Genomic DNA, 24,974 nt, shown 5'->3' with positions numbered 1-24,974 from the left:
GCAGTCTACGTTGAGAACCGGCTTTCGTCTTCGTAATCATCAAGCGAGCAGAGAATGTCACTAAGGATATCATTGCTGACTAAAAAGCCATCTGGCGCACGGAGGTGTAGCCGGGCTGACAATCCTTCGCTTTCTGACGTCATCGATTCCTTTGTAGTGAGGGAGTTCGACGCATATCGTGAACGCCCACGCAACAAAGTCGCAAGTATCGGCGCCAACAGGGAGTCCACATTTTGCGTGCAGCTTGCTCTGCGTGACGAGAATTCTTCCGAACGAGCCAGGCGTGTGCTGAAGTCACCGAACCTGACTTGTGAGACCTCCTTGTTAGTTGTCGTTGGGCAAATTGGCGGCTTCTCATGGGGAGTTGCTTGAAGACAAGCAATTTCTGAGGGTCGAACCAGAAGCCTAAGACCTTCGTTCGCATTCAGATTTGCGCAGTCTATTGCTATGTCATCTGACTGCTCCACTCCATGAAGCCTCTGATCGACGAGGCAGTCTTTGTCTGGTCTTCCTATGTGTATACCCGACACAAGGATGTCGGCCGTTCCCACAAGCAGGGCAGTTTTGACTCCTTCAGTAACTCCGCGCAGCAGTTCTCCCGTGATAGCGGATTCGTCAACTGCCTCCTCTGGACAGAGGCGCAGCCTGTGTTTCAGTTTTGGCAGGCATAACATTCTGTCTACCTCAGCCAGCGCGCACAGATTGACACCTTCACTGGTGCGCAGAGCTGACACAATCGCCTCGACTGCTAGACGATAGTGTATCTGCTGAAGGGTGCGTCCGACAGAGTTGCAGCGCGTCACCTGAAGATGCGTCCTGGGCACGCGTGGAACAGGAGCCTGCTGCAGTTTTCGGTCGAGTTCGAAACTGCGATTGGACTCGTTCCCCTTCCCGGCTCGTGTTTCCACGTTGATGGCGCCTGTATACGTAAAAGTGCACCGTGCTTCTTTCCTGAGTGGTGTGTCTGAACGTCTCGTCATAGCGCGGTCTTTACTTGGCTGGGAAATACCTTTTCGGAGTTTTGAATTGGAAGTTGCTTTGGATTCGGGTTGTTTCGATTCCCTGTTAATGGTGTACCTCTCTCCGAGATCAGCTCGACGTACACCAGCTTCGCCCCCCCGGTCTGCGATGTGGTGCTGACGCGGGTCCTTGTACAGAACTATCGGTGTCGAGGTAGCAGCAAAAAATCCGTCTCGCGACAGAGAGCCACGAACCCATTCCAGATATGCCTCAAGCCTGGAAACAGTGAATGACGCTGAAATAGAGTAAATGCGTTACAAAGAGTTCGTGGGACACCACGTTCTTCAGAATACCAAAAAATCACTTCACCGCCGGTCGGGTTGGGCCGAACAGTAGCTGTGGAATAATTTCAAACTCGACTCATACAGCATTGGCGGCCAGGACAGTCATAGGCGTGTCTCACGGACAGCTTTAGCAGGCTCATTCATCCGCTCCAGCCTTCTGTTGTGTTTTGTCACTTGACTAACCTGTTTGGCCTCGTCCACCTGTGCAGGTTTACGAACGACGAGGCACCCATACCAAAGCCGAAAAAAGGCTCCGAGCGCCAATAGGCCTCATGATGCAAGCATCGGTACCCTTGTTCGATTTCTTGTCGCTTGAATACATTATCGCAGGTGTCCTTGGGGTAGGACGAATTGTCGTTGTGATGATCGATGCGGGCGAAGGAAGATATCTCGTAATGCTCGAATTCATGATGAACGAGCCAACTGAGCAACCGATAGCACGAGCACAGAAGTTTGATTTACGTCGCATACGCTACTGCGTTCAATCATTCGAACAAGTTTCCCTGTGAATAGCGCCGATGTGACACGCCCCTCTGAAATATTGATAGCGTGCAGAGAGTCTCCTTCCACTCAAGCAAAAACGTTCGCTGCTTAGCTCTTACACTCCAGAGACCCTTGTGAAGACATCTACGGCGAGAGGCATTCACAGTACTCACGTCCCTCTCTAGTTTTGGGCGACGCCTGGTCCAAGTCTGTGATTGACTCCCCTGTCCTCCCTGCCGGCACAAAAAGTCGATAGGTTCATTTCGAATCAGTCCCGCGTAGCTGATGCAATCGGTGGACTATCGGATCCCAGTTGCATCTACGCGCAGTCTTTGTAAACCACACGACTGCCCACTACCCGACCCGTATCCCAGCTTGTTGATATATGTTGCACGAAAATGAGTCGGATCATTTTGTGTAGTATACGTACTGGTGGGCTTCGGTGAGAAGATCCGCACCTTCGTCATCTCGCACTATGTCGCGTGGAAGCGTCCGTCCGAATGCGGAATGCCTTTCAACCTGAACGAGGCAGAGACGGGGGCACCTTTTGCATCACCTGAACCTGTCTGCTACCTCTCTCTCGATCAGGAACTAATCAAAGCGCGCGATGTTTAAAAGGGGGCTCCTTCGCTGGAACACCGCATTGCTACAATCGGCAGTTGAGGTGGATAACTACGCTGGCTGGCTACCAGTTCCGTGCAGGTTGGTGTGAACGGGATCGCCTTCAGCATGGTAGCCGTGTATCTCACCTGCATGGCATAGAGAGATATGTGGCTGGTACCGAGTTCGGTGCACAGCCTTAGATCTTCCAGAAGCTGGTCTCGCCGCTGGAATGACAGCAGGATGTCAGTCGACACTGAAAGCTTCCTTCCCCGTCGTGCATACTCGCGGACGATTTCGCTTAGAAGGCGAAGCACACGCACGTTAGCAGCACGGTCATTCGAGCGTCCCAATCGTTTCAGAATGGTGTCGTCAAACGTCTGAACGCCAACGCTGAACCGTGTGACTCCTAGTTCTGCAAGCTCCTCGAGGTGCTCTTTGGAGTCGATCGTGCCTATGCACAAACGTGTGGACAAGGGATTTGGCTGCACGCCTCATTAAACAACTTCGCGCGAATGTCTTATCCGTACGGCGGTTGGGTAGTCAATACAGTGGGACAGGAGCGATGGCCATCAAGAGGCATGCGAAATACGAATATTAAGTCCTCAGAAGTGAACGGTGGTAGCTGCCTCCTGCTTGGCGACTCTACTGTCCTGACCGGAAGCCTTTCGAATTGGTCTGATGCAAGTAACCGCCAGCATGTGTGGCATGGCGGAGTCGGAAGCTTGGGCCCAACCAATCCTGTCAGTGGGTGGTTTCAGGGACTGGGTTAGTTGTGTTCTGACTGACGCCGACAGTAGGGCGCCTCACTGTACAGATTTGTTATAATTGCTTGTGTGCTGTCTTCTTGAGTAGAACGATGTTAGCAGGCACCCGCCAAGGAGACGCTCACTGGGATCGATTTCGATGCTAAGTTCATCGCACAATCTCCTGGCACAAATACCAGGTGAGTCGGTTTCATGCAGCGATTGGTGTATCCATGCATCCGGCTGATACAGCCTTCCTTTGCTACTGTCACCGCCAAAGCTTCCTGGTTCCTGGTGGGCGCGCCCTCGGCACGCCACAGCTGACGAGGGAACCCCCCTCGTCGTTGATCGCTCCAAACTGTGAGCCTCTGTCTCCAGGACGGCAAGCACTCGCTGCAGCAAGCGAGGTGGTATGAGCGATGGTGAACCACCGCCGAAGTAAATGCTCCGGAAAAAACTTTTGGAGAGGTCAGCGGACACGTCCCTACACCGGCCCTGTCGGAAGCTCGTCGTACGAGGTTCACTGGCTCGGGTTTCTCCTGGCGTAGGGTGAAATGGCGATGTTTCACTCTCGCTTTGATGCCCTAGAGTCGCACGGATTGTGCGAAGGCTCCTTTGCATGGGAACCAGCCAGGAGTAGTGGTCGTGGTCAATGGCACCAGACCTCCAGCCGCGTAACGAATGCGCGATGTCCTCACAAAGAGTCTCCACGTAAATTTCCATGAGATCGGCTGAGGAAGTATGGGGCGAAATGACAGCTGGGTCAGTGGAAAGAGTTGAGCAGTCATGTTTCGTTGACAACGAGCAGAAATTTCCCGTTCGGGGTTGAGAGTCCGGGGGACGCGACCCCGAGCCGGGCGGGTACCGAGGAGTTGCTGGCAGAAGGGTTACTGGGAAGGCACAAAAATGACATCGTTTCATGCAGAATGGCATGTGTATGTAAACGGCACGGGGGAACATCTCAGGCAAGAGCTGAACATCGCTCTGGTCTGGAGTTGGATGTTTGCTCGCCGTAGAGTGTGTCCGGTTCACATCGTGGTTGCCAGCGGCAGTGCCGGGTGGTCGCTGAGCTAACCTTGGAGGTTCTGTACTATGTAGACCATTTTTTGAACAGTACGTGCAAAGTGATGCAATTCTGTTTCGTCTCGCAGAGTAGATAGCCGCACAGCTGCTAGAGACACCGCCATCGAAGTAAGTTCGACACGATTGCATCGCCGCCTGCAGGGGATTGCCCCTTGGGCGAAATCGGTTTGGCCAGTGACCTCCCATAATTTCTGTGAATCAAGTCAAATTTAACAACTTAAGATTGCCGAGACATACATGGTTTATTACGGCAACGCCGGTTTTGCTGCCCCGTGTGCCTCGCAGAATCCGACGGGTAAACGTGCATGCAGAGCCCCGCGACGATAAGGAAATAGATGGTTTTGTTGCAACCGTTGCGGTCGTCGAGGCATGACAGCGCGTGTCATGTACAACAACAGTTACCCGTTGTCTACTTTGATTGATCCGTTTTGCATGTGGACGTCTCCCCCAAAGAGTTTTTGGAACTCTCGGCGAGAGAGACCTACGTTTCAACCGCGAATGGATGCACGGCAGGGAATTTGGGAAGTTGTCTTGGCAGCATGAGTGTGTACAGCTAATGTTAATTTGCCGTCTGTATGTAGCGGCAGTAAGTGGCCGCACCAAACCTGCGGCTTTGCAGGCATAAGAAAAAAGAACGCGTCCAGTCTTGCCAAGTAAGTCAAGTTGTAGCGATGGAATGTCACAGTGGATGAGACGAGGTGTCTGCAACGGTTACCAAGCAGCCGGCATTGTACGGAAGCGTTGAAACTCGGAACGGTGAACGGTGACCACGAGAGAAACACTGGTAAAATAAGGGCCAGAAAACGGGAATTGGTGGAAAAAGAACTTGGGGCGCTTTTAGTAACGGAAGCTCGGAGAACAGGTGTAGTGGCACAAGCTCAGGCCCCATTGTGACTGCGGATTCTATTAACTGCTGGAGCCAAACGACCAGGGTGGAATATTTGGTAGAAGCCAAACTAAGTAACGGGGCAAAAGTAACCGAATGCTTCGTTCGCTTCGACGACAACGAGACATGACCAGTGACTTCACTCCCAATGCGAAGAACGGGAGATGAAGATCTTAGCCCCTCCCGCCAACCGAGCCCGTTGTACCGGCGGTGACCCACTGCCGGACGCGGAGCAGCATCGTTTCGTCCATTCCATGCAGCCCTTCGACAACACAGCTGGGTGGAAACTTTGCATCTCTCACAATAGGTGCGAATGGTCAGATATGGATGAAGAAGGCCCTCTGGAGAGCTTGAATACAGCTGTCCCTGCTACCTGACAATTTCTTCCGCTGTTCTTCTGCGGACGGGCCTCCGTCTAATTGCAGCTCACTTGCATTCTAGAGACTGAGGCTTTTAATATTACCGGCACTACAAATTTTACTGAGACCAATATTAAACGTGGTTAACGCGAGCAAGTTCGTTCTCCCTCCTTCGTCATCTGGTAGATCCTGGTGGGGGCGACTGTTTGCGCTCCAGCAACCAATCAGAAGCCTCAGTTTCCATCAGAGAGACGGAGCGACACTGATGCGAAAAAATCAGAATGCAGTCATTTACGTGGTGGATTGGCATCATAAACGACTGAAGTGTTTTAGATCACCCTTGTACGCTGGAAAGAAAGCACCTTGACATTCTCTCAGCAAACCTCGAAGCCACTATGGGCGCCTGAATTGTCCACTGCGTAGAACGGGCAAGTGAAGCCCCATCCTCACTGTACACATCAGGATAGCTGTGCCGAAGGAAGGAGATCTGTGTCGCAGACTGTGGCCAGTCATGCTGTGGAAGCGAAGCCAGCTGTCTATCAGCATTCTCTGGTGTGTGTGGTGGTAGGTACCGGATACAGGGTGCTCAGAGCTGGTCCTACGGTGCAAGGAGTCTCCTCGGTCCTTGTTGCCTGGAGATCCGCGTGAGCGCCCGTCGACGGGATACATGGGAGTTGAGATAAGGCGAAACGTATGCAGAGAGAAGTTGGGTGAGGAACGCAGCGCTCCCGCAGCTTCCGGCCCAACCAGACCTCGGTCAAACCACACGAACGGCACCGAACACCCGAATCAGTTGGAGACAAGCTGTTGCCTCGAACATGAGCCGTGCACGCTGTTTGCCAAAGGGTGCAGCGCCCCCCGGAGCGTGCCTTGACGATCTGTAGGGCTGTCTTTCGGATTTATAGTGACACCGGCCAAAACCATGCACGCGATTCACGACACTATGCGGTGAAGCAGTTCCAAATATTCTTCGAGCGCTAGCCTTGCTGCCTGGTCATCTTTGGTGTGCCGACTTCGACACCATCCCTTTGAAAGGCGGTGTGCAGTGCAGTAAGCGCATGTAGACACGCACACGCCCCACCACACACCGCTCACGCTTATTCGGGTTAGCAGTCAAGTGCCTGCACACACATCTGGGGAGCGCCAACGCCGGGACAACAGAGCACAAGTAGCTCGCTTCGACGCTGGAAGACGGTCAGTGATGAGATGCCACCAAGTATTCTGCAGCTAAGGCTTCTCTTGCTCTCAAGTGATTCTGCGTTGACCTTTGTGAAGCTGCGTTCAGCCAAGCAAAGTTATGGACTGCCTTGGATACAGTTGCCTATACCTTCAAGAATTGTACACTTCCTGAAGTGACGACCTGGAGGTTCTTGAGTAATGGCATACATAATACTGGCGAATACCTAGCATGGGAATAGGAGGAATAGGCCAATAGTGTCCACTCGCTCGGTATTTCCGGGTGTCAGTGTATCGCGAATGCCTTGCGGCGGAACAGCGTCTGGTTGTGTCTTTTGCTTCTGATCCAACAACAGTATCCCCCGTCCACAATGGTATCCAGCGGTTCAAATGGTGTCGATCACTCAGTCAAGCCTCAGTCCCTTGCACGTCGTTCCTGCCTCGCTCCGGTAACGTTTCCGATATTTTCACAGCGTTCCTCAACCCTGTGGCCTTCAGGTGCGGACCCTTTCCGACCGTTGTTCGTCGCTGCGTACAACGCTTCTACTGTTTTGAGGGAGTTCTCTCCAGTGACATTACCTACCTGCCACAGACTCGTGCTTCGTCTTCTTCCGTTCGACCTGTAGAGCCTTTTACTCACTGTGCGTGCTAATTTCTGGAGTACAAAAATGATTCGGAAAACTGATCCCGTTCATGGACTGTCATACAGTGCTAGAGGCGGCGCACCGTGTCTTCCGGAAACTCTTGTCAAAGATCAAATGACTCGCGACGTGGCCAAACCTTGGACCACAGTGAACATATCAACTTGCGTTGTTTCATCTCGGGAGGGTGTGTGGCGGGTGGTTTTCGATTATATTGTACCTGTGGTCATCCTTGGAGAAGTCGCCGCCATACTGATCTCGGGAGGCTTCGTTTTGTTCATGTTCCTCCTATCTCAAGCGTGTGGAGCTGTGATCTGTGGCGTGCTCTTCGTGGTAGTCACCCCGTGGGTGGTGCTTCTGAACCACGTGACGTCGGCGGTTGCTGTGTATTGCGCTTCACGTGTTGTATCGCGGGCCGCTTTAAAACATCCATGCGAATGGAGTGTGAGATCTTTTGTGGCTGACTGTGTCGGCGTTGGTACGGGCTCCCTATCCTCCTTTCTGTTCTCCCGCTTCATTGGCGCAGGCCAGGACATCCCGCTAGGGAATTTGCTTGTGGTAGGGCTGATAAGGAGCGCGTCACAAACATTGCTTCCGAACACGAGAAACGAATATATAAAAACACCTGGGCCCTTCTTTCTGTTTGTCGAAAGCCTTTTACTTTTTCTTTTTTCCAGAAGCTTTCAAGCGGCAACCCGTATTTTTCTGGAAGGCTGTTTGTCCTTTTTCCAGGCTCCTCATTTCTCATCCGAAGTTCTCCGTGCTTGCCTGTCTTCCTTCACGTACTCCATAAGCGAGTGCTTTTTGTTGCCGTTAGCAAACTCTAAGTTCTCCAAGCATGCCTTCCGCTGTCTGAGTTCGGCCGTGTCACATTCTTGTACGCCACGAAACCATGAAACATATACATGTAAGCGTTATGGTGGAATCATAGTCGCCGAGAAAAAAGGATTGGCAAGCAGCCACATCAGGAGGTATCTCCATAAGGAGATCGTGCCTCAGAATACCCCTTCATGGTACGTTGCAAGAAGGCGCCGTGGCACCAGCGTGTGGCAACGGAATCGTGGGAGCCTCGCTGTCAGCAAGGGAAATGCTTGTTGTTTTATTCCTCATTTGCGAAGACGTGTTCCGCAAATTCCAGAAAGCGAAAACAGGAGCCTGAGCGACCTGGTTGGGACTGCTGGCCAAGAGCCAAGCCTTCCGTCCTGTCTGGTGAGGGCGCTGCAAGATTCATTCTCGTGTTCCATCCGGACATCAACTACAGCGTTGCAAGGGACTTTTAGAGCCCTGTTCTGCACAGCATATAGAACTAACGGAGGTGTTATGGACGGAGGGGAGGACACAGGAATTGGGGATATTTTTGAAAAATCTCTTATTGCTTTGGTATCCTCCGCCCTCACGTCTCCGGTCTACCTTTCCGAGCCGTCCTCACACTTTTTATTTGGCTCCGTCTCGTCCGCTTTCTCGGTGTCATTTTTCTGCTCGCTTTCTGTCTCATTTTCGTCAGTTTTCTCTCAGTTCCTTCTGGACCTTGAAATATCGGCAGCCGTGGTTGAAAATCCGCGTTTAACGCATCTGTTCGTTAGCACCTTTTGCTCTACCGTCTGGGCAGGAACCCTCGAGGCGGCACGACAGCAGTTGGTAATGCCTCCACGATTTACACTTGCAATTCGACGGTATATGTTTACTTGTCGCTCAGTACATGCCCTAGAGCAGCGCCGCAGGCGCGTCTTTCGCGGTTACCATCATTTCCGTAGTCGTGCCCTCCGCATTCCTATGGTACAGCTGCTGCGTGGTGGTCATCTTTTGGTGCTACTGGTGAAAAGTCAGCAGTCAAGCAGGCGGCCAGTTCTCGGGGAAATGGAACTGTCTATAGTTGGGGACGAGAATATACAGTGTAGTAAACCGTCGTGACAAATGAGGTGCGACAGCAAGGCCGTAGAAACGACGAGGCTAATCGTGAGTAAAAGACAATGGAGGGCACTGCATTATCTTCTTGTACGGTTTGGTAGCCGGGTGACAGCTTGAATGCCTGCAGCAGTTCTTCCAGTTCTATAGCCTCAACTGGGCAAGCGGAAAGATGTCCCCTCATTGCAGTGATAAATGGATGCATTTACCTTAGATGGATGTGTTTGAGTATGGAAGGCTTTCTGGTGCACGGAAGTGAAGGACCTCTGGTGCATTTTGGAAGGTCGGCGGAAAGTCAATTAAATGCTCCCTGATGTTATTGGCTCGTACGTAGCTGGGACAAGGCAGCGACTGCACGTGCGTGTGTTGGCCACGTCTACAATCCTGTATATGCTTTAACTGGTCACATATATACAGCGCCACGTGCATGGGTGCCATTGAGGAAAGGACATACAGAGGCAAGACATCTTAAACACGATAGGGAAACAACGATAGGAAACTGATCCAGGCAAAATGCAGCAAGTGCCCCGACGCCACTGTTAGCACGGAGCACATTGGCGCTCCATGTGTTCTATCTGCACTGTCTATGCGAACTTTGAGTCGCCCCTCTAGGAAACATCGGAACATGCATGCCTGAGAGCAGCTCAGTGTCGCCCGGACTCCCTAACAACAGCCAAACTTGGCACTGGTTACACGTGGAAGCCGGAGAGTGGTGTTCTGGCAGCGCTTGCGGTTAGCAGTGGACGGGAAGTTGCTTATCGAGTACGTGAAACTGACCGTCCGTATGTCAACTTTAAAGGGATACTGCATGCCGAACTCCTGGCACGCAGGGCAGGACAAAGCTCATGGTGTTTACACCACGGAACTCGACCTACCCATAGATATCGTCAGGTTAACAGTAGAACACCTCATTACTAAACTAGCACGAGCGAACCGGCTGAGGGTCTTCACAATACGTCTAATCAGTTGCTTTGAAACGACATCAACGACACGGCAGAAGTGCATTGCTCATTTCCGTGCTGTGAGAAACCACCAGTTGCTCGTAAAACGACGAATGGCGTGAGTAGTTTTGCCGAAAAACACCCGGCAAACTGTTCAAGTTCGACAGGCCGTGTAACTTTCTGCGAGTGCGCGAGACGCTTTCACCGAATTGTTTGTTGCTTTCGTTGCCACTCAGTGTTCTGCCCTCATTTAGCAACCCAGCCCACACCATGAAACCGTAAGGTTCACGACCGTGTTTGGAAAAACCGGATAAACGGAAGCTGGGGAGGCCCACCTGGTTCCCGTTGGGGAATCACCACTTTACTCTGTCTGATTGCATTACAGAATACCCCACCTGGGGTGAAAAAGTTGACTGTGGACAAGATACGGTTTGGGGAAAGAGCCAAACTGCCTAATTCAAGGGGTTGCTCTTCCCATTCCAACCTGGCATCTGCTCCTTTGGTATATCACGCATTCACTTCACTCGATTCTCTGCAAAAACCCTGGAACAGTCTTACACTACGCACTCGTTGCTTTCGACAGCCGACGCAGAATGACACCCAACCTCAGAAACGTGTCCAATCCGTCGCCGTCACGACCTCCGTAAGAGCGCCTACTCCGAAAGAATAGCCTAGTATCCCCTCTGCCATTCAAGCGCACCGTGCGGGAACACATGCAGTCCCGGAAGCATGCGGCTGCACGAAGGAGTCTGCTGGTCGTAGCCGACAAGAAAACGCCCGTCCTCACGACGCGGCATCTGGCCTTCTAGGGCATTGAGTTACACTTGCAATTTGTGACGGATGCCGACAAGCACGGGAACCTATAACACAATACATGAACGCATCTTTGTATATCGGCAAAGGCCAGTGTGCCGCCTTCAAGCGGAGTACCACCGTTGCACCGCCGGTGTGAAACAAACATCAGTAACGACGACATATCGTTGATTTAGCGTCACCCACGTAACATCGCCCCGTTGGTTCCCGCGTCTGTGCCAGCCCCTTTCGGTCCAGATCCGCAGCTGCTCAGCATGCAGAAACTGAGACGACGCACGAAAAAGCCACGTGAAACGTGGAAGGGGACTCTACGCCGAGAGACACGCAGTCATTCTTTCACGAGCAAAACCTGTGCTCTATTCATCTCCTTCGTCGTCTTCGTCGCCGTCTCCCTCGTTGGCGTTTTCGCTTCCGTCTTCTTCATCTTCGTCATCACTCAACTCCTCGTCGTCATCTTCGTCAATGTCGGCCACCTCATCGAGGAAGTAGGGCACCGGCGCATGCCAGATTTCCCGGCGGATGATTTCGCCTACCTCCAGGCGAGCGGCCGCCTCGCTTGGTTTCTTTGTGAACCACTCAAAGAAGGAGACCACATCAATGTCATCCTCCGCATCACCCGCCCGTTTCGCCTCTGCGGCCGCTACGGGCGACTTGCCTTCTTTCCAGGTGATCTCTGTCACGCTCACAACCTCCTCGGAGCACGGGTCGTTGTGGAACTGCACGTGCTTCTCCAAAACCAAAGGCTCCATATACGCTTTCGCGCCTTCGTCGAAAGTCTGATCACAGCCATCACAACAAAAAACGCCCTACACGCGCCGCGTGTGAAACGCGTTGAACGGTCCGCAGTCCGAGACTGCCGTTGATTGGAATCCCTTCCCGGGAAGCCCATGTCAAGCTCAAGCAGTAAAACATAGATCTCTTTGTCTCTGCGAAAAAGCCTCATGCGCCATAGACGACCGAACCGGAGGTACGATGCCTGACTTGTCCTCGCCACTTGTAACTTTACGGTCGAATTTGGCTCGCGGTCGCTTGCTTCTGCACGTGTTCGCCCAGCTTTCACAGAAGACGCGTTGCGTCGCTTCTTTCGCATCTAGGAAAGACCGTGAATCCAACACATGGGCGCTACGCGCATGTCCTGTGCAGACCACTGCGGTCGACCTACGCAACCAAAGGGCCGCTTCCACACACGCGATGCGGAAACATCGTGCCAGAATTCTGCCTTTCCTGCGACAAGACTTACGAACTTAATTTTGTACGAGCCGTGCTCGTCAATGTTGTCATCCAGATCAATCCGCTTCAAATGTTCGAGAACGGGAATGTCCTCTTCGACAAGGTACGCAAGTTGAGGATGGTTCCGCAGGCATCGGCACCAAAAGCCGGGGATCTTGTCGATGATTTCTTGGCGCTTCACGAGAACGGGCTTCTTCTTCTCGTCGAACTCTTTCTGGACAACCATCTGTTGCTTCGCGCACTCCTCTTCGAGCTTTTGCAGTTCAGCTTGAATGCCGTCAAGATCCTGCATGTGCGGTTGCAACAGTGCAGCCGCTTCCTCAGAGGAGCAGCAGCAACCCGTTCCTTTAACGTCCGGGTTCTCCTCCAGTCGCCGCTGCTTTTGGCACGCTGCCTCCGAGTTGTTTCTGTCAGGTTGCTGGCGCTTCATTTTCGGAACTTCAAACGAAAGGAGTTGGTTTAAGCGAATGGCGCTGCGGTGGAAGGGAGTGGCGAGGCAAGATCACCCGATTGCGATTGCGAATAGGCCGTCCTGAGGAGAAGAAACGCGCCGGCCACAGGGCAACGAAACGTAGAACCCCGCCCTCTGTGTAGCCTGAGCGAGAAAGGAAGTCAGCAGTCCTGCAACGTGATCCTCTTTCCACTCGCGACGGAACGCGCAGCGATACACCCCGCCAAACCTCTGGCCCCGAGCGGTTGTTTTTCCCGCCTCACAATGCAAGACTCTTCGCCGTTAAAAAAACCGCAGTGGACGCGCGCGCGTAAAATAAACACGCACAGACAGCAGTCGACCTCGATGATGGAATCCGGTGGAGACCCGTCTACAGCAGAACAATGTTGAATGCAGAAAGCGTGGGGCAGCATGAACAGACTGTTGTTGCCGCGCAAAGACCGGCAGTGTCAACGGGGGAGTCGTCTTCCACAGAGACACCGTTCCGACGAAAACGCGACAATGTCGAGGAACCCGAGGGCGTTCGGACCTCAGAGGAACCGTGGGATGCGTGGTTTTACGGAAGCCGGGCGTGACGCAAAAAGCGCGGTGGTCCTAAGCACTTGGTGGTATATGGGCAGTGGAACGTCTCTCGCGTCGGAAGGACGGAGGTAAACCGAGAGGGGAAAAGGGTAGTCCCCCCAGCAGTACACGGACGACCGTCCTGTACCATCGTCCGTCGGCATCAGCACACAGACCAGGCGCCGTTTCCCAAAGCGAAGGCGGCGGAAGCAGAGAGGCCAGAGCTGCCACGATTCCTCACCCTGCACGATGGTGGTTCTGCTCGCCTCCTGCTAGTGACTCTCGCTCGACCGCCTTTCCAGAGCCACACACAGGGCGGCGCAGAACGGCAGTTGCTCGTACAGAAAATCCGGGATTGACTATAAGCCGCATGCGTGCGGACGATGCGACGACGCGATGAGCGACGCGCGAGAGACAGCTCTCGGCTATACGAATCGCAGCCGCCCGAGGACAGGGGTTGAATGTTTAAAATCCTCAAAGCCAGCTCTGTGAACTTTCCGAAGTGCGATTACGTGCTGTGTAGAATGGTCTTTGATGTGGCGACCAGGAACGGAGGCGACAGCGCTTCACACTCAGCCTCCGGCTCACCGCTGGATCTCCTGCAACGCTGGGTCTGTTTGCCGTCGTTAGCGGCAGAGGTCCAGATATCTCTGAGCTAGACGGTAAAGAACGTAGTGAGGACATATAGGTTTTCGCCGTGTTGCGTGTTCTGTTTCCATTGTGGCATCTCTTTGCAAGACGCGTCCATTAGAGCGACGACGAGCCTTCAAGCGGCTACCGCTGCGCGCAGGTACATGCGCGTCAACAGCACAGCATGATGCTTCACCAGTCAGACTCTCTTTGCAACTCTTCCCCTTTATGAAATCAGTTCGGTGCTTTTCCTGTACTCAGAGGCAATCGTGACTCTGCAGTCATCGACGTGCCGTCGGGAACTCCCATTTTTTCGCATCTGCCTCAGAACACGGCTATTTGCCCCGCGACACACGGTTATCTCCGCTAACCCAGCTAGCGCGAAGAAGCATTGGAAGAGAGACTGCTGCGGAAGTTTAGTGCAGGAGAAAAGGAGGCTGGCCATGGGAGGCCAACTGCTAAGAGCGTCGTCTGGTGTACTGCAGCCGTCGCTTTTTCACTGACAAAAGTGGAGCAGAAGGGAAGGGGACGACCGACAGCAGCCGCTGCCGAAGAGACTCTTTCTTTGCGCTCTTCTAGGGGGGCACACGGGCGATAAGGAAGGTAAAAAGGCGTAGTTTCTTTTGGGCCGTACTCCTGTACCCGGAGGTCAATTCCACAGTCTGCATGGGCATGATGTCCTCTCGTCGGGAGGGGGACGTATCCTCTTCGCTGTCGGAAGATTCGGAGACTGCTGTTTCTTTGAATTCTTCAAGCGGGAGACAGGCGAGCGGAAGCGTGCCAGCAACCACCCCGTCTCCAGCTGCGCCTCGTGCGTCAGAAGCCCCGTCGTCCAGAGCTGCTGCGTTGCTTGCCTCGCAAGTGTTTCCGCAGAAACTCGACCAGTGCGTAGAGGCTGCCTGCCGCGACCGGATCGGAACAGAGGACGCGCAAATGGACGAAGGTGACGATCCCCCTGATCGAATGTCAATTGGGCGCGCTGCATGGGGCTTTCTTCATTCTTCCGCCGCGACGTGGACAGACGACCAGGTTAGTCCATGCCGAACTCGGATGTGCGCTGCTCCTCTCCACACTTGCGTCCAAAAAGTTCCCGCGGGACTCTGCCTCTCTGCGACTTCGTACCAGCTGCGGCGTGCGCCAGAGAGAAGCGTAAAGGCAACGTCGAACAAGCTGGGAAGAATTTCTGCGCCTCGGTGCGCGGGGCCGTAGACGCGTGGTCTCCAGGAGGTTAGGCTGCGCCGCACACGGGTTGCTGTAGTGGGCAGAAGAACTCTCCCTCCCTGCGAACGGCGTGTTGTCTCCAAGAGGAGCCTCGTTTGCGGCGAGGACTTGGGCCCAGCGCAGGAGCTGCGCACGTCCTCACTGCTGTCCAGATTTTCCGATGCACGAAACGGTGTGCTGCATGTGCAGTTTCCCTTCTTTTTGTGCACCCCGGCCCGGGTTTGTCCGCTCTTTCGGCGGGAGTGTGGGATCTTCCCGTGGCCTAGGGGTCGCTTTTGCGTGGCCTTTTCCTTTCAAGTACCGTTTCCCCTGACTCTTCTTTCCGCTCGCGTGCGACGCTCCGCCGTCGTTCACGTGCCGCGCCAAGATGTTTTGTACTCCTTTTCTCTGTGTGGTTCAGTCAACGGTAGACCAGCACAAGAGACGAGAGTGGTTAAGATCCTTCTTCGCTCTTTATCCCTGCGTCCATTGCCGCACGCACTTTGCACCGTACTTCCAGGCAAGCACATACGCTGCAAACGGCCCTTACATCTGTGCCACGTAGTGCGCGCCGGGCACAACAGTGAAAGAAGGCTTCCTGTGGCAGCATCGTGTCTCCTGTCATTTTCTTAGCGTACCCGGATCTGGTCCACTTCCCGTGTCTTACACAAATTGATCGATCCAGTGGGTTCTTTTCTCAAGTTTTTGCTGGCGTTTTCTCTCGTTCCTTCTTCGGTGTCGGTCGTCTCCACAAAGTGCCTCTGGTCAGTACGGCAGGATTTCCACATCTTGCCCTACCTGACTGTTTCACCCTTTGAGCGGGCGTGCTCCCCGGCCTTTTTGTACTGCGGGGGCGTGTGCCTTTCTTATATGCACAGCTTTTATGTGTTGCCTTGCATGTGTCGCTTCCTCTGTTTCCTGTCGACAGACTCACCCCCCGGTCGTCTCTGGCGGGAGAACCTCCCTCTCGCTGTGGACCTGCGATGCCCATAATCACGTGAATGAATATTTACAAAGACCAACGCTCCCTTGTGATTCCGCCCAGCTTCTCCGCCGGTGGGCATCCGTCCGGTGGCCAGAAGACGACTAACGAAGGAGAGCGAGACAGGCTCTTTTGGTGGCATTTCGTCCTTTTTGTATCTCGAGGCAGCGACCGGTATGGTCATTGTCCCTCGAGTCGCTGCAAGACAGGTGAACAACTCCGCGAGAGACACAGGAAGGTCTCTCTGGCTTTCGGAGGAGAGCAGTGTCTTTCTCCTGTGTGTCTTTGCCTGCTGTTCGAGACGGCCCTAGTCGCAGATCTCTCAACAAAGGTTGCTGTGCTTTTCTTCCACAATTTCCTTTCGAAGCGCCCCGCCCACGGTGTGTGCTATTGCCATCCGAGACTAAGAATGCAGTCGCAGGCGGGCACCACTTACGAAGCACGTAGAAGAGGCTTCACGCTGTTCCCTTGCTGCTCCTTGTCTCCCCCTGCTCACTCCATATATGTTCTACGTTCGTTTCTAAAGCATTTCTGTGTCAGCCGTGGAGTGCCTCTTCCCCGTTCCTTCCTCTGGGGGGGGGGCGGCTTAGTGGGCAAGACAGGAACGACAACATCGGGGCTGAAACGTTCCTGTTATCCCGGTCTGGCTGTCCCTGCATTTTATACCTGAAACGCTGTTCCACACACTGGCCACGCACTGCTCCCCCCAAATTTGTTTTTTGAAGTATCAGCGAGGAGAGCGCGGGGAAAGTAAATGCTCATGGAAAGCGAAATCCGTTGGGCAGTGACTTTGCTACTTGTGCTATCCAAGGATCCACGCCTTGGCCCGCAACTCAGTAGATGTTCTTGCGCAAAACGCCCGGTTGTCGTTTTGCGTGAAGCAGTTTGTGACGCATCAGAGCTTTCGTTTGGCATAGCACCATCTTTTGAAAATGCGAATTTCTTCACCGGTAGATGGTGACTTCGATTCTCCAGTACTGAAGACTCCGTCGGGGGCGCCGCACGCAGTGAGAGCGGCAGAGGGAGAAACAGCACGTGAGTGAATGGGGGAAGAATCAGGAAAAAACGCAGTGGAGACAGATAGACAGAGGGGAACAAAGTGACTCAGTGTTTCGGCGCTCGAAGCTACCCAAGGAGAGCATGTCTGTCAAGTCCACCTCCGTTCTCTTGTCAACACCGCGCCCTTCTTTGTCACAAACGACTCTTCACTTCCTCTCCACAGAAAGAAACTCTGTACCTGGGACGAAATTGACAAGAAGGCAAAAGGCAACGTTTTCCTTTTGCCTGCAATAGCTCAAAAGGAAACAGATTTATCTATAGCTGCAAAAGGCCACTGATATACATACGCGTGTATATGAGTTCACACACACCGGCAGACACATGCGTCAGTATACACTGCCAAATATAAGACGTACATAAAATATATAATTCTATATACCATCGTCTATGGAACGCAAAAGTGGATGTAGAAGGTTGCTTGCTTCCCTCTGACGGAGCCTTTCACGCCGACGGTGTCTCGGATTCCACGCCCGGGAAAACGGGTCACAAGGAAACAGCTCAATGGAGCAAAAGCTAGCCCTTCCACGAGAAGTAAACTTTTCACGGTTCACCTGTCGTTGACGGCGTAGGAAAGAAAGACAGAATACCCTTTCTACAGGAGTGAAGAGTGTCTCGGACTTGTCTTCCATATGAACAAAAACCACGCGCTCCTGTGTTTGCCTACGTCTCCCTAGCCGTCACTGCGAAAAGCGCCTGTCGATCAGATCAGTTGTCTTCCGTCTCCCCTATCGAACGGATGATGACTCATCACCCCTTGGGACAAACAGTTCACGGGCTGGTCTTGTCTCCCTACAGTGCAACAGAAGACACTTCTCGCGGCCTTTCCCCTTCTCGAGGAGCCTATGGTGAGTTGTCCATGTCTTTGTCGGGGCGCAGGAGGGGGAATAGTTCCGAGTGGCCAGCGAGAAGGCGGTCCATAAGAAGGCGGTTAACGACCGGGTCAAAATTCATCAACGGGTCTTCGCCGACGAGCGGGAACTCTTCCCTTGGCGCCAAACGCATGAATGTACGCTTCATGCGTGGCAGCACGGTACTTGGTTTCCGAAACAGTTTGCTCGCCTGCAAAAAAGAGAAACACAGAGAGGACCGCAAGTCGCCCGGAGCAGAAAGACGAAACGCCGGGTGTGCAATTCACGAATCGGTTATCCCCTTGGTGTTTATCAGCACATCATCTGAAGAGAGTCAGCTCTTCTTTCGTCCTGAAAAGATGAAACCGTTGCTTCCCGCACAGCCCCCGGCAGGATTGCGAGGGGTCTGCCTTGCACGCGCGACGATCGCGCGCATCGTGGAACGTAGAAACAGCGTCTTGACGGAGACTAAATCCATACAACAGCACGCCATCTCTGGTCTACTTTTGGCCATAAAACGTTTAGAACTGCGCGACGTCGAGCGATTCCGATGCACAGCTCGTAGCTGCACTGCAACTGCTGCGGTGCCTCATTCGTCAACGGAGGAACTGGCCCACTATCACACCAAGGAAAGTGTTCTTTCCTTCGTAGGTCTCCGCATACCATCAGGGCTGTGTAAATCGGGTTGTCTGTCGTGAAGTTGGGAGGCACACTGGACGATTCCGCTTCGCCAGGGTTTCGCAGCAACTCCACCTCGTTAATTCGAATTCGCGTCAGGTCCTGTCGATGCGAGAAATACTTCCGCCACTTCTTTGGCCGGGCTTTTGCCATATACATCTTCGGTCCTCGAAAATGCTTCTCTACCGTCGCCGTTACCTGAAACACAGACGGGAACAGGAACGGCACAATCCCTCGAGGCCGCCAAAACCACCCCGATACGATCGTCCACGAGCTCGCGTCGAACCCACGGAAGACAGTAGCGATGCCACAGCAAGAACGCAAAGCGTTTGCTTTGCTGAGGAGTAGACGCGCGGCGACAAGTGCCCCTCAAGACGCCAATATATGTATCTGTATCTATCTGAAATATATATATATATATATATATATACATCGGCGTAAAGGCGAATTCGGGGACCGATGTACAATCGTTGACGCCGATGTACATCCAGGTGGCGTTTCTCATCCCTGTCGTTACCCAGAGCCCACGCGTCGCGTGCCTTGCGCCGTACGTGTATCTCGACACCCGGGTAGGCGTCACTCCTGACAAACTTCCCGATGCCTTTTTGCTTCTCACCCGGACGTTTTCAAGGTAGGGTCTTCCCAACCAGAATTCCCCATCAGGGGCTTGGTAGCAGATGATCCTGTGAAGGTGGATGCGGCCGCCGACTCTCTGATGAATGCGGTTCAAGTCGTAGAACCTTCCCCTCTCCATGATGAGCTGTGTGCCGCCTATGTGGGCAACAAAGAAAGATCCACTCCGATCTTTATGATCCGCAAGGTCTAGCAGTTTCTGCTGTGCAGGAGACACCACAGGAAACATGGTTCTGTGCTGAGCGGGAAGGAAGGGGGGAGACGCGGGTCTTGCCTTTCTTTGGTTTTCGCCCGCCTCTCTTTCTCCTGGTTCGTCTGCTGGCTCAGCCCCCTTTCGGGGGCTCGACCGCTGGCATCCCTGGTCTTCTGTCGCCGTCTCCTCCACTTCTCCGTGTTCCCGGGAAGGTTGCCGCTTCTCGGGATTGAATCGGCGGGTCGGAGGGAACAGAGGGAAAGTCTCGGGCGGAGGAAGAGCAGGGGAAGACGGGCCAGAGGGAGACACCAAAGACGGATATGCAGACGGTAAGGAAGAAGCAAGCAAGCGGGATGAAGATAACGCAGCGAGCGAGTCGCAACTGAGACTGTCACCGCTGTCGGAAAACACAGAGCAAGACACCCAAAACAAAGGGGGGCAAGGAGACAAAAGAAAATCACTCGCCCAGAAGCGAGAGGAACGCACACAAGGGGGAGAGGAAGAGCGAGAAGACGAGAAGGACGTCAAGACGAAGGACCCCGGGGAGGCGCCGCAAGATGAGGATGAAGACAGCCCAACGGGAGGGTGACCAGATGCGCGGAGAGAACAAGGCGACGAGTGCGAGGCAGCACAGGCAAGGCGAAAGGGAAACGGATCAGTTTGTGGAGGCAGTCGAAATGGGTCCGACAGGCAACGAGTCCATCGGACGAAACGGCTGGCGGAGAGGTGTCGTCCTTCTGTCACACAAAGTCCAAACGAGCACAGCTCCTTTCCTTGCTCCCCAGCTTTGCAAAACACAAAGGCAGACACGAAAGCACGAGTGGTGTCCCTCTGATGGGCGTGCGTGTGCGTCTGAAGTGTGTGTTTGTCATCCTGAGTTTTCGTTAGGTTCGCAAAAAAGACACGGTCGCTCTGTGCATCTGTACAGGCTCGTCTTTTGTCTCCAGGAAAGTTCTCTGGTAGGTTACTTCGCCCTCGGATGCGAAGGACACGACCGGAAAGGTTCTGCGAAAGCAGAGATGAGGCCGCGGCTTTTGAGGCAGGAGACCTCCGAGACGGCCGACCATCGGAGAGAAAAGAGACAGGAGAGATGGAGGAAGGAAACGGGGGAGAAAGACAGAGCGGGAGACCCTTTGTAGACGAGAAAGGGAAGTCGTGACAGGTAGCAGGAAACCACGCGAGAGCGCCACAAACGATCAAGGCCAGCAAGAGCTGTCCTGGTGTAGGTCCGAGGAAACGGCGTGGCAGAGCGTTTGAAGAATGACGAGGGTGGAAACCACGGAAAAAAGGGAATCCCATGGCGGGAGAAAGGATGACTGTCCCCTGGCAAGCGGAGGCATTACCCAAACTGACGGGTTTTGTTGGTAGCTCCCCGTTCTCGAAGCCTTCCCTCACATTTCTTTTTCCGGTTGTCACCCCTGCGCGAACTACACCGAGGCGGCTAGAAGGGACAGGACATGCCGCTGTTTCATTGTGGCAAAGACACAAAAAGGAATAGGAATGAGACACTACAGAAGCATGACTCTTTGCTGCATAGAACCGGACTGTTCGCGTGAGCGGGGCCGAAGGACCATCGGGATGACGAGAAGACGAAGACATGGCAAGTTTACTGAGGCCTTCTGAAACCGTTCAAGAAAAGGAAGATGATGGGGAAACGGTACGATGGCTGAGAACAAGAGAATTACGTTGTTCGTGTCGCTCCTTTGTCGTCGAACCCCTCTAAAGGAGACAGCCCATCGCTCTCTCTCGTTCTGTTTTCCTTTCGGGCAGAAACAGGAAGCTCGAACGTGGAATGACTCGACGGCTGATGTGCCCCCCTCGTACGCCAAGCAGCTCCTAATGCCTTTCACAAACTGCTCCAGTGGTGGAGCGTAGATGGCGTGTCTGTGTCGTTTCCCTGTTAAGGCTTCTCCTTCACGCGCAGGTGTTTGACACGGGGAAGAGTTCAGAACTCGTAGGCGAGGGGTGAGAAATACACAGCCTAAGTGAAAAAGAAGAAAGCAGAAGTGCACCCATTCCGTGTTGCGAAGATTATGGTCCGTTTGAAAAAAAACAGGATTCTTCACGGAAAGGTATGACGCATACAGAGACAGAGACATGAATGAAACGGGAATTCCGCAATTTTACGTTAGACGTGACCAGGCGCTTGTGTCGAAAAGTCGCCAGCGCGGCTTTGTTGTTTCTTCTATTCCTCAAGAGTTTCTGCTGAGCAATTCCTTTCATTTCGCGTTAATGGTTCGCAATCGTCTCTCTTCCGTTGTTCTTCTTCCGGCCTCCGGAAGTTTTGTCACGAGTTGTTTTTGTGCCACTGCTACCTTTTTCCACAGTCCCATCTCTGTATGTGTTAACGGTAGTCGCACACGTTTCGTGCATGCCTCGTCTCCGCTGCAAGCTTCTATCGCATGACACTGGCGAATCCTCCCACTTCTAGTCGCGAAGTGGTGCCCCACCTTCGTCTTGTCCGCAAGTTCTGGTCTATATCTTTCCTGTTGAAGAGAGAACTCTTTCTTGCAAGTGTTTCTACTCGCCGCCAACTGGCGCAGCACAGGCAGGCTGTCTGTGTCTCCGTAGAGCAAATCGCAGACCGGTCTGTGTCTTCTTTCAGACGCAACATGGAAATGAGATTTTTGCGTATATCTGCAGATAGATTACGTCTTAAACCCCACAATTGGTTATTCGAGTAGTAAAGTAGTCCAAAATATTACACTACGGACGCAAAATGTGAGTTCCGGCGTACCGCCGTGTTCCATTCGGCTGCTTCATGCGTTTGGGCGGTAAGAAGCCCGGTCGGCTGCGGAACATACGAAGAGAAAGATTTCTGCCGTATGATTCCAAATCTAGCAGAGACAGGGGATAGGAGAATACGAAAGTGTGATGCAGGAAACGTAGACGGTGCTTTCGACGCCACCAGTAGAGATGCAGATGTCCAGCGGCGACGTGGAAACGGTGGGAGGGGGCACCTGGTAAAAAAAATGACGACGCTTGTTGGTGAATCACTCCGGATCTTCCCAAGGGGTTTCTGTGTCCTAAACACGATGAAATGTCATATGAGACGGCATTTCCTCGGCATGGACAGTGAAATTCAAAGTCGAAATTCTGGAGTTGCCAGTTCTGCCGACGGCAAGCAACGCCGCTCAAACACCTTTCCGATACCCTCTGTGGAAAACTATTCAGGGTAAAAACGTACTAGGGCACTTCTTTAAATATGACATAGTGATGTGTCAACGAAAAGAGGCGCGTCGTCTAGCATCCACAGCGCAAATCTGATTGGGGGGGGGGGGGGGGGAGTAGGGGGAAGAAGTCAGAATAGATTGCGATTTGAAGCTAAACATGCCTGTGGCCTGGGGATATCACAGAGGGTGGTCGCTTGTGTCGCGGTCGTGTGCTCTATCTGACATCTTGTTTCCCCGCAAGTCTCACAAACGCCCCTTTCGCCAACCCCTTGTGAACCAGCCCTGTCCCGGCGGTCGCCTCGTATCGTGGAAATTAGGAAAGCAGGCGCTGCTTAGCACCGTCCTTCATGCAGTGCAAAAGTCTGTTTTGTGTCGATTCGGAAGCTTTCTGCTACAGACCGCGCTGCCCCAAGACATGCACTCTGTGGCGACCACTTTCTTCAGGAACGATAAGAAAAGTCGGAGGGCCACCGTAACCGTTGCCTATCTGTTTCAACTAAAGACGCGCACAGCGAAACAATATGCCATACAGTTGAGTGGGATCTTTGTGGCTCAGTGACAGACCCTTTCGTGTGCCCTGTTGGATGAAATTAAGCCTGCGAAGGAGATGCTGTGTATCCTGGAGGAAGTAGACAATAATGCTGGGGACCAAATGGAGCCCCCAGGGTGCTCTGGTACAGCGGCTACTGCTGAGGAACTGAAACTGCTCGGGGCGGCCTTGGAGACGTGGTCTTGTTTCTCGGCCACTTCCGAATAACCTCGATATGGCATGGCTGAAGGCCACCCCGCATATCAGGGATTACGACGATTGTCCGATCGCGCCATGCGGTAGGCCGGCTGACAACAAGCTGGAACAGTTTTGGTGAAGAACATCACCTGAACTAGATCGTGCTCCTCCTTGAAGGGTTCCTCAATTTGGGTCAGGTTAGAGCCTAATGCCGCGTCGCAGGCCACTTCACAAAGTCGGAAGTTCAATGTGTTCCGGCACAAGCTGCGCTGCCCGCTTAGAAAAAAAACTGACTAGTTATGCTGTAGCTGCTTGTGTGTAGGAGCATAGGAGCATGCGTGGCGCTTGGCAGTAAGACTACGTAGTCCCTGTCTACAAATAGGTAATGTCACAATTAAGCACGCGTTTTTTAAGGCGAAGGTAACAGGCACATTCACTTGAATAATGTATGTTGACAATGCCTCATTCGGCAGGAAGCACAGCGAAACCAGTGATGAAGTAGCGGTGGAGTCGGTGCCTGCGATTCCACACCCCATCCGGCAGCTTAAGGTATCCATAGACATGCCAGAAAACAGAGATTGCTCGAGAAGGGAATCTTGGCTACGACAACAAGTACAATTTCCTAAGTGGTTGCGTGTACTCTGAAGGACGCATCGCGAGGACTGGAACGAGCGTTTGTGGACCAGACGGTGCATTCCTTACTCGTGCATGCAAAACGCAGGAAGGACCGAAGAGATTCGGTCCGTCACTACCCTTGGTCTGCCCGCTTCCCTGGCCGGGTGAGGTAGGAGAATCAGAGACCTTTATCAGCTCTGTAAAGTACTTTCATTGTCGGTGACGAGGCCACGTGAAGGAGTCGGATGGCGCAGCAGTCACTGTGGACGAGTTGAGTATCCAGCTCATTTCAAGCCTGATACGAGGAGAGAAATCACTCACATGCAACACAACGAATTATTCCAGTTATAGCGTTTCACCGGTGCTGATGCATTGTGACGCGATCACGTGCAAGATGCGGAGACAGGAAGAAAATTGAGTGGGACATGGTCACTTCGCCCCACGGTGCCGCGATGCAAACATTGCAGCCGGCAGGTGCCGTTTAAACTTGCAGTCACATGCTACTGCTGGCGTTCTAACTCGGAAAGGCACAGCGCGGGAGAGGGAATCCCAACAGGACTGAAATATGTCAATTGCAGTTTCCTCTTATCACACCAACATGGCCTAGGCTTCCCTCGTAACGCAGCCATACTCAGAGTCTCACGATGGAAGATCGGAATAGTTTACCTGAACGCATGCTTGGTTCTTGCCTCTGTGAGACCAGTGAAGGTATCGCACCAGCCGCGGCTGCCTCTGCCTCACTGAGATTGACTCATGATCCTGCAGCCATCTGTCTTGAGCATACGGAACCGCAACTCCCCGTAGGAAGCCGTGCTCTGCAAGGCTATGTCAGACCTCGCCGGAGCGAATACACACTGCCACAAGCAAGCGCTGCTGTTGGTACTTTTCCACGTACTCGTTACAGAAAAGCGTAGCGGTGTCTGCTCCGATGGAAATCTGGGAACTCTGACTGCCCCGTAGTCTTGAGTCAGGGGGCATAGGTAAGCGGCATGCAAGTGAGACGCATGCACATGACCCGTCTCTGTCTCATTGCATGTCGGCTCACTCCATCGTTCTA

At 53.2% G+C, this 24,974-nt stretch overlaps 4 protein-coding genes across 4 annotated transcripts; 1 reads left to right on the top strand and 3 right to left on the bottom strand.

Moving 5' to 3' along the window:
• Positions 1 to 5: 5 nt before the first annotated feature.
• NCLIV_041110 (putative radical SAM domain containing protein) lies at positions 6 to 4,402 on the bottom strand (the record flags this gene model as incomplete). The annotated part of the gene is made up of 5 exons (XM_003881020.1): positions 6 to 1,236; positions 1,488 to 1,727; positions 2,586 to 2,880; positions 3,436 to 3,660; positions 3,916 to 4,402. 5 exons carry the CDS (start codon positions 4,400 to 4,402, stop codon positions 6 to 8), a joined length of 2,478 nt encoding a protein of 825 aa, XP_003881069.1.
• Positions 4,403 to 11,293: 6,891 nt separating this feature from the next.
• Positions 11,294 to 12,597, bottom strand: NCLIV_041100 (novel protein (Zgc:66430), related; the record flags this gene model as incomplete). The annotated part of the gene is made up of 2 exons (XM_003881019.1): positions 11,294 to 11,713; positions 12,178 to 12,597. The coding sequence occupies 2 exons, from the start codon at positions 12,595 to 12,597 to the stop codon at positions 11,294 to 11,296; spliced, it is 840 nt and encodes a 279-aa protein (XP_003881068.1).
• Positions 12,598 to 14,475: 1,878 nt separating this feature from the next.
• On the top strand, positions 14,476 to 16,099 carry NCLIV_041090 (hypothetical protein; the record flags this gene model as incomplete). Its single annotated transcript, XM_003881018.1, has 3 exons — positions 14,476 to 14,838; positions 15,431 to 15,529; positions 15,938 to 16,099. The coding sequence occupies 3 exons, from the start codon at positions 14,476 to 14,478 to the stop codon at positions 16,097 to 16,099; spliced, it is 624 nt and encodes a 207-aa protein (XP_003881067.1).
• A 1,791-nt stretch (positions 16,100 to 17,890) lies between these two features.
• Positions 17,891 to 19,438, bottom strand: NCLIV_041080 (putative ribosomal protein L21; the record flags this gene model as incomplete). The annotated part of the gene is made up of 3 exons (XM_003881017.1): positions 17,891 to 18,109; positions 18,562 to 18,774; positions 19,193 to 19,438. The coding sequence occupies 3 exons, from the start codon at positions 19,436 to 19,438 to the stop codon at positions 17,891 to 17,893; spliced, it is 678 nt and encodes a 225-aa protein (XP_003881066.1).
• Positions 19,439 to 24,974: the final 5,536 nt, after the last annotated feature.

Source organism: Neospora caninum, chromosome IX (assembly GCF_000208865.1).
Source record: "Neospora caninum Liverpool complete genome, chromosome IX".
NCBI classification, from domain to species: Eukaryota; Apicomplexa; class Conoidasida; order Eucoccidiorida; family Sarcocystidae; genus Neospora; species Neospora caninum.
Note: the sequence above shows the minus strand (reverse complement) of the source record. Positions and strands in the feature narration are given on the sequence as shown.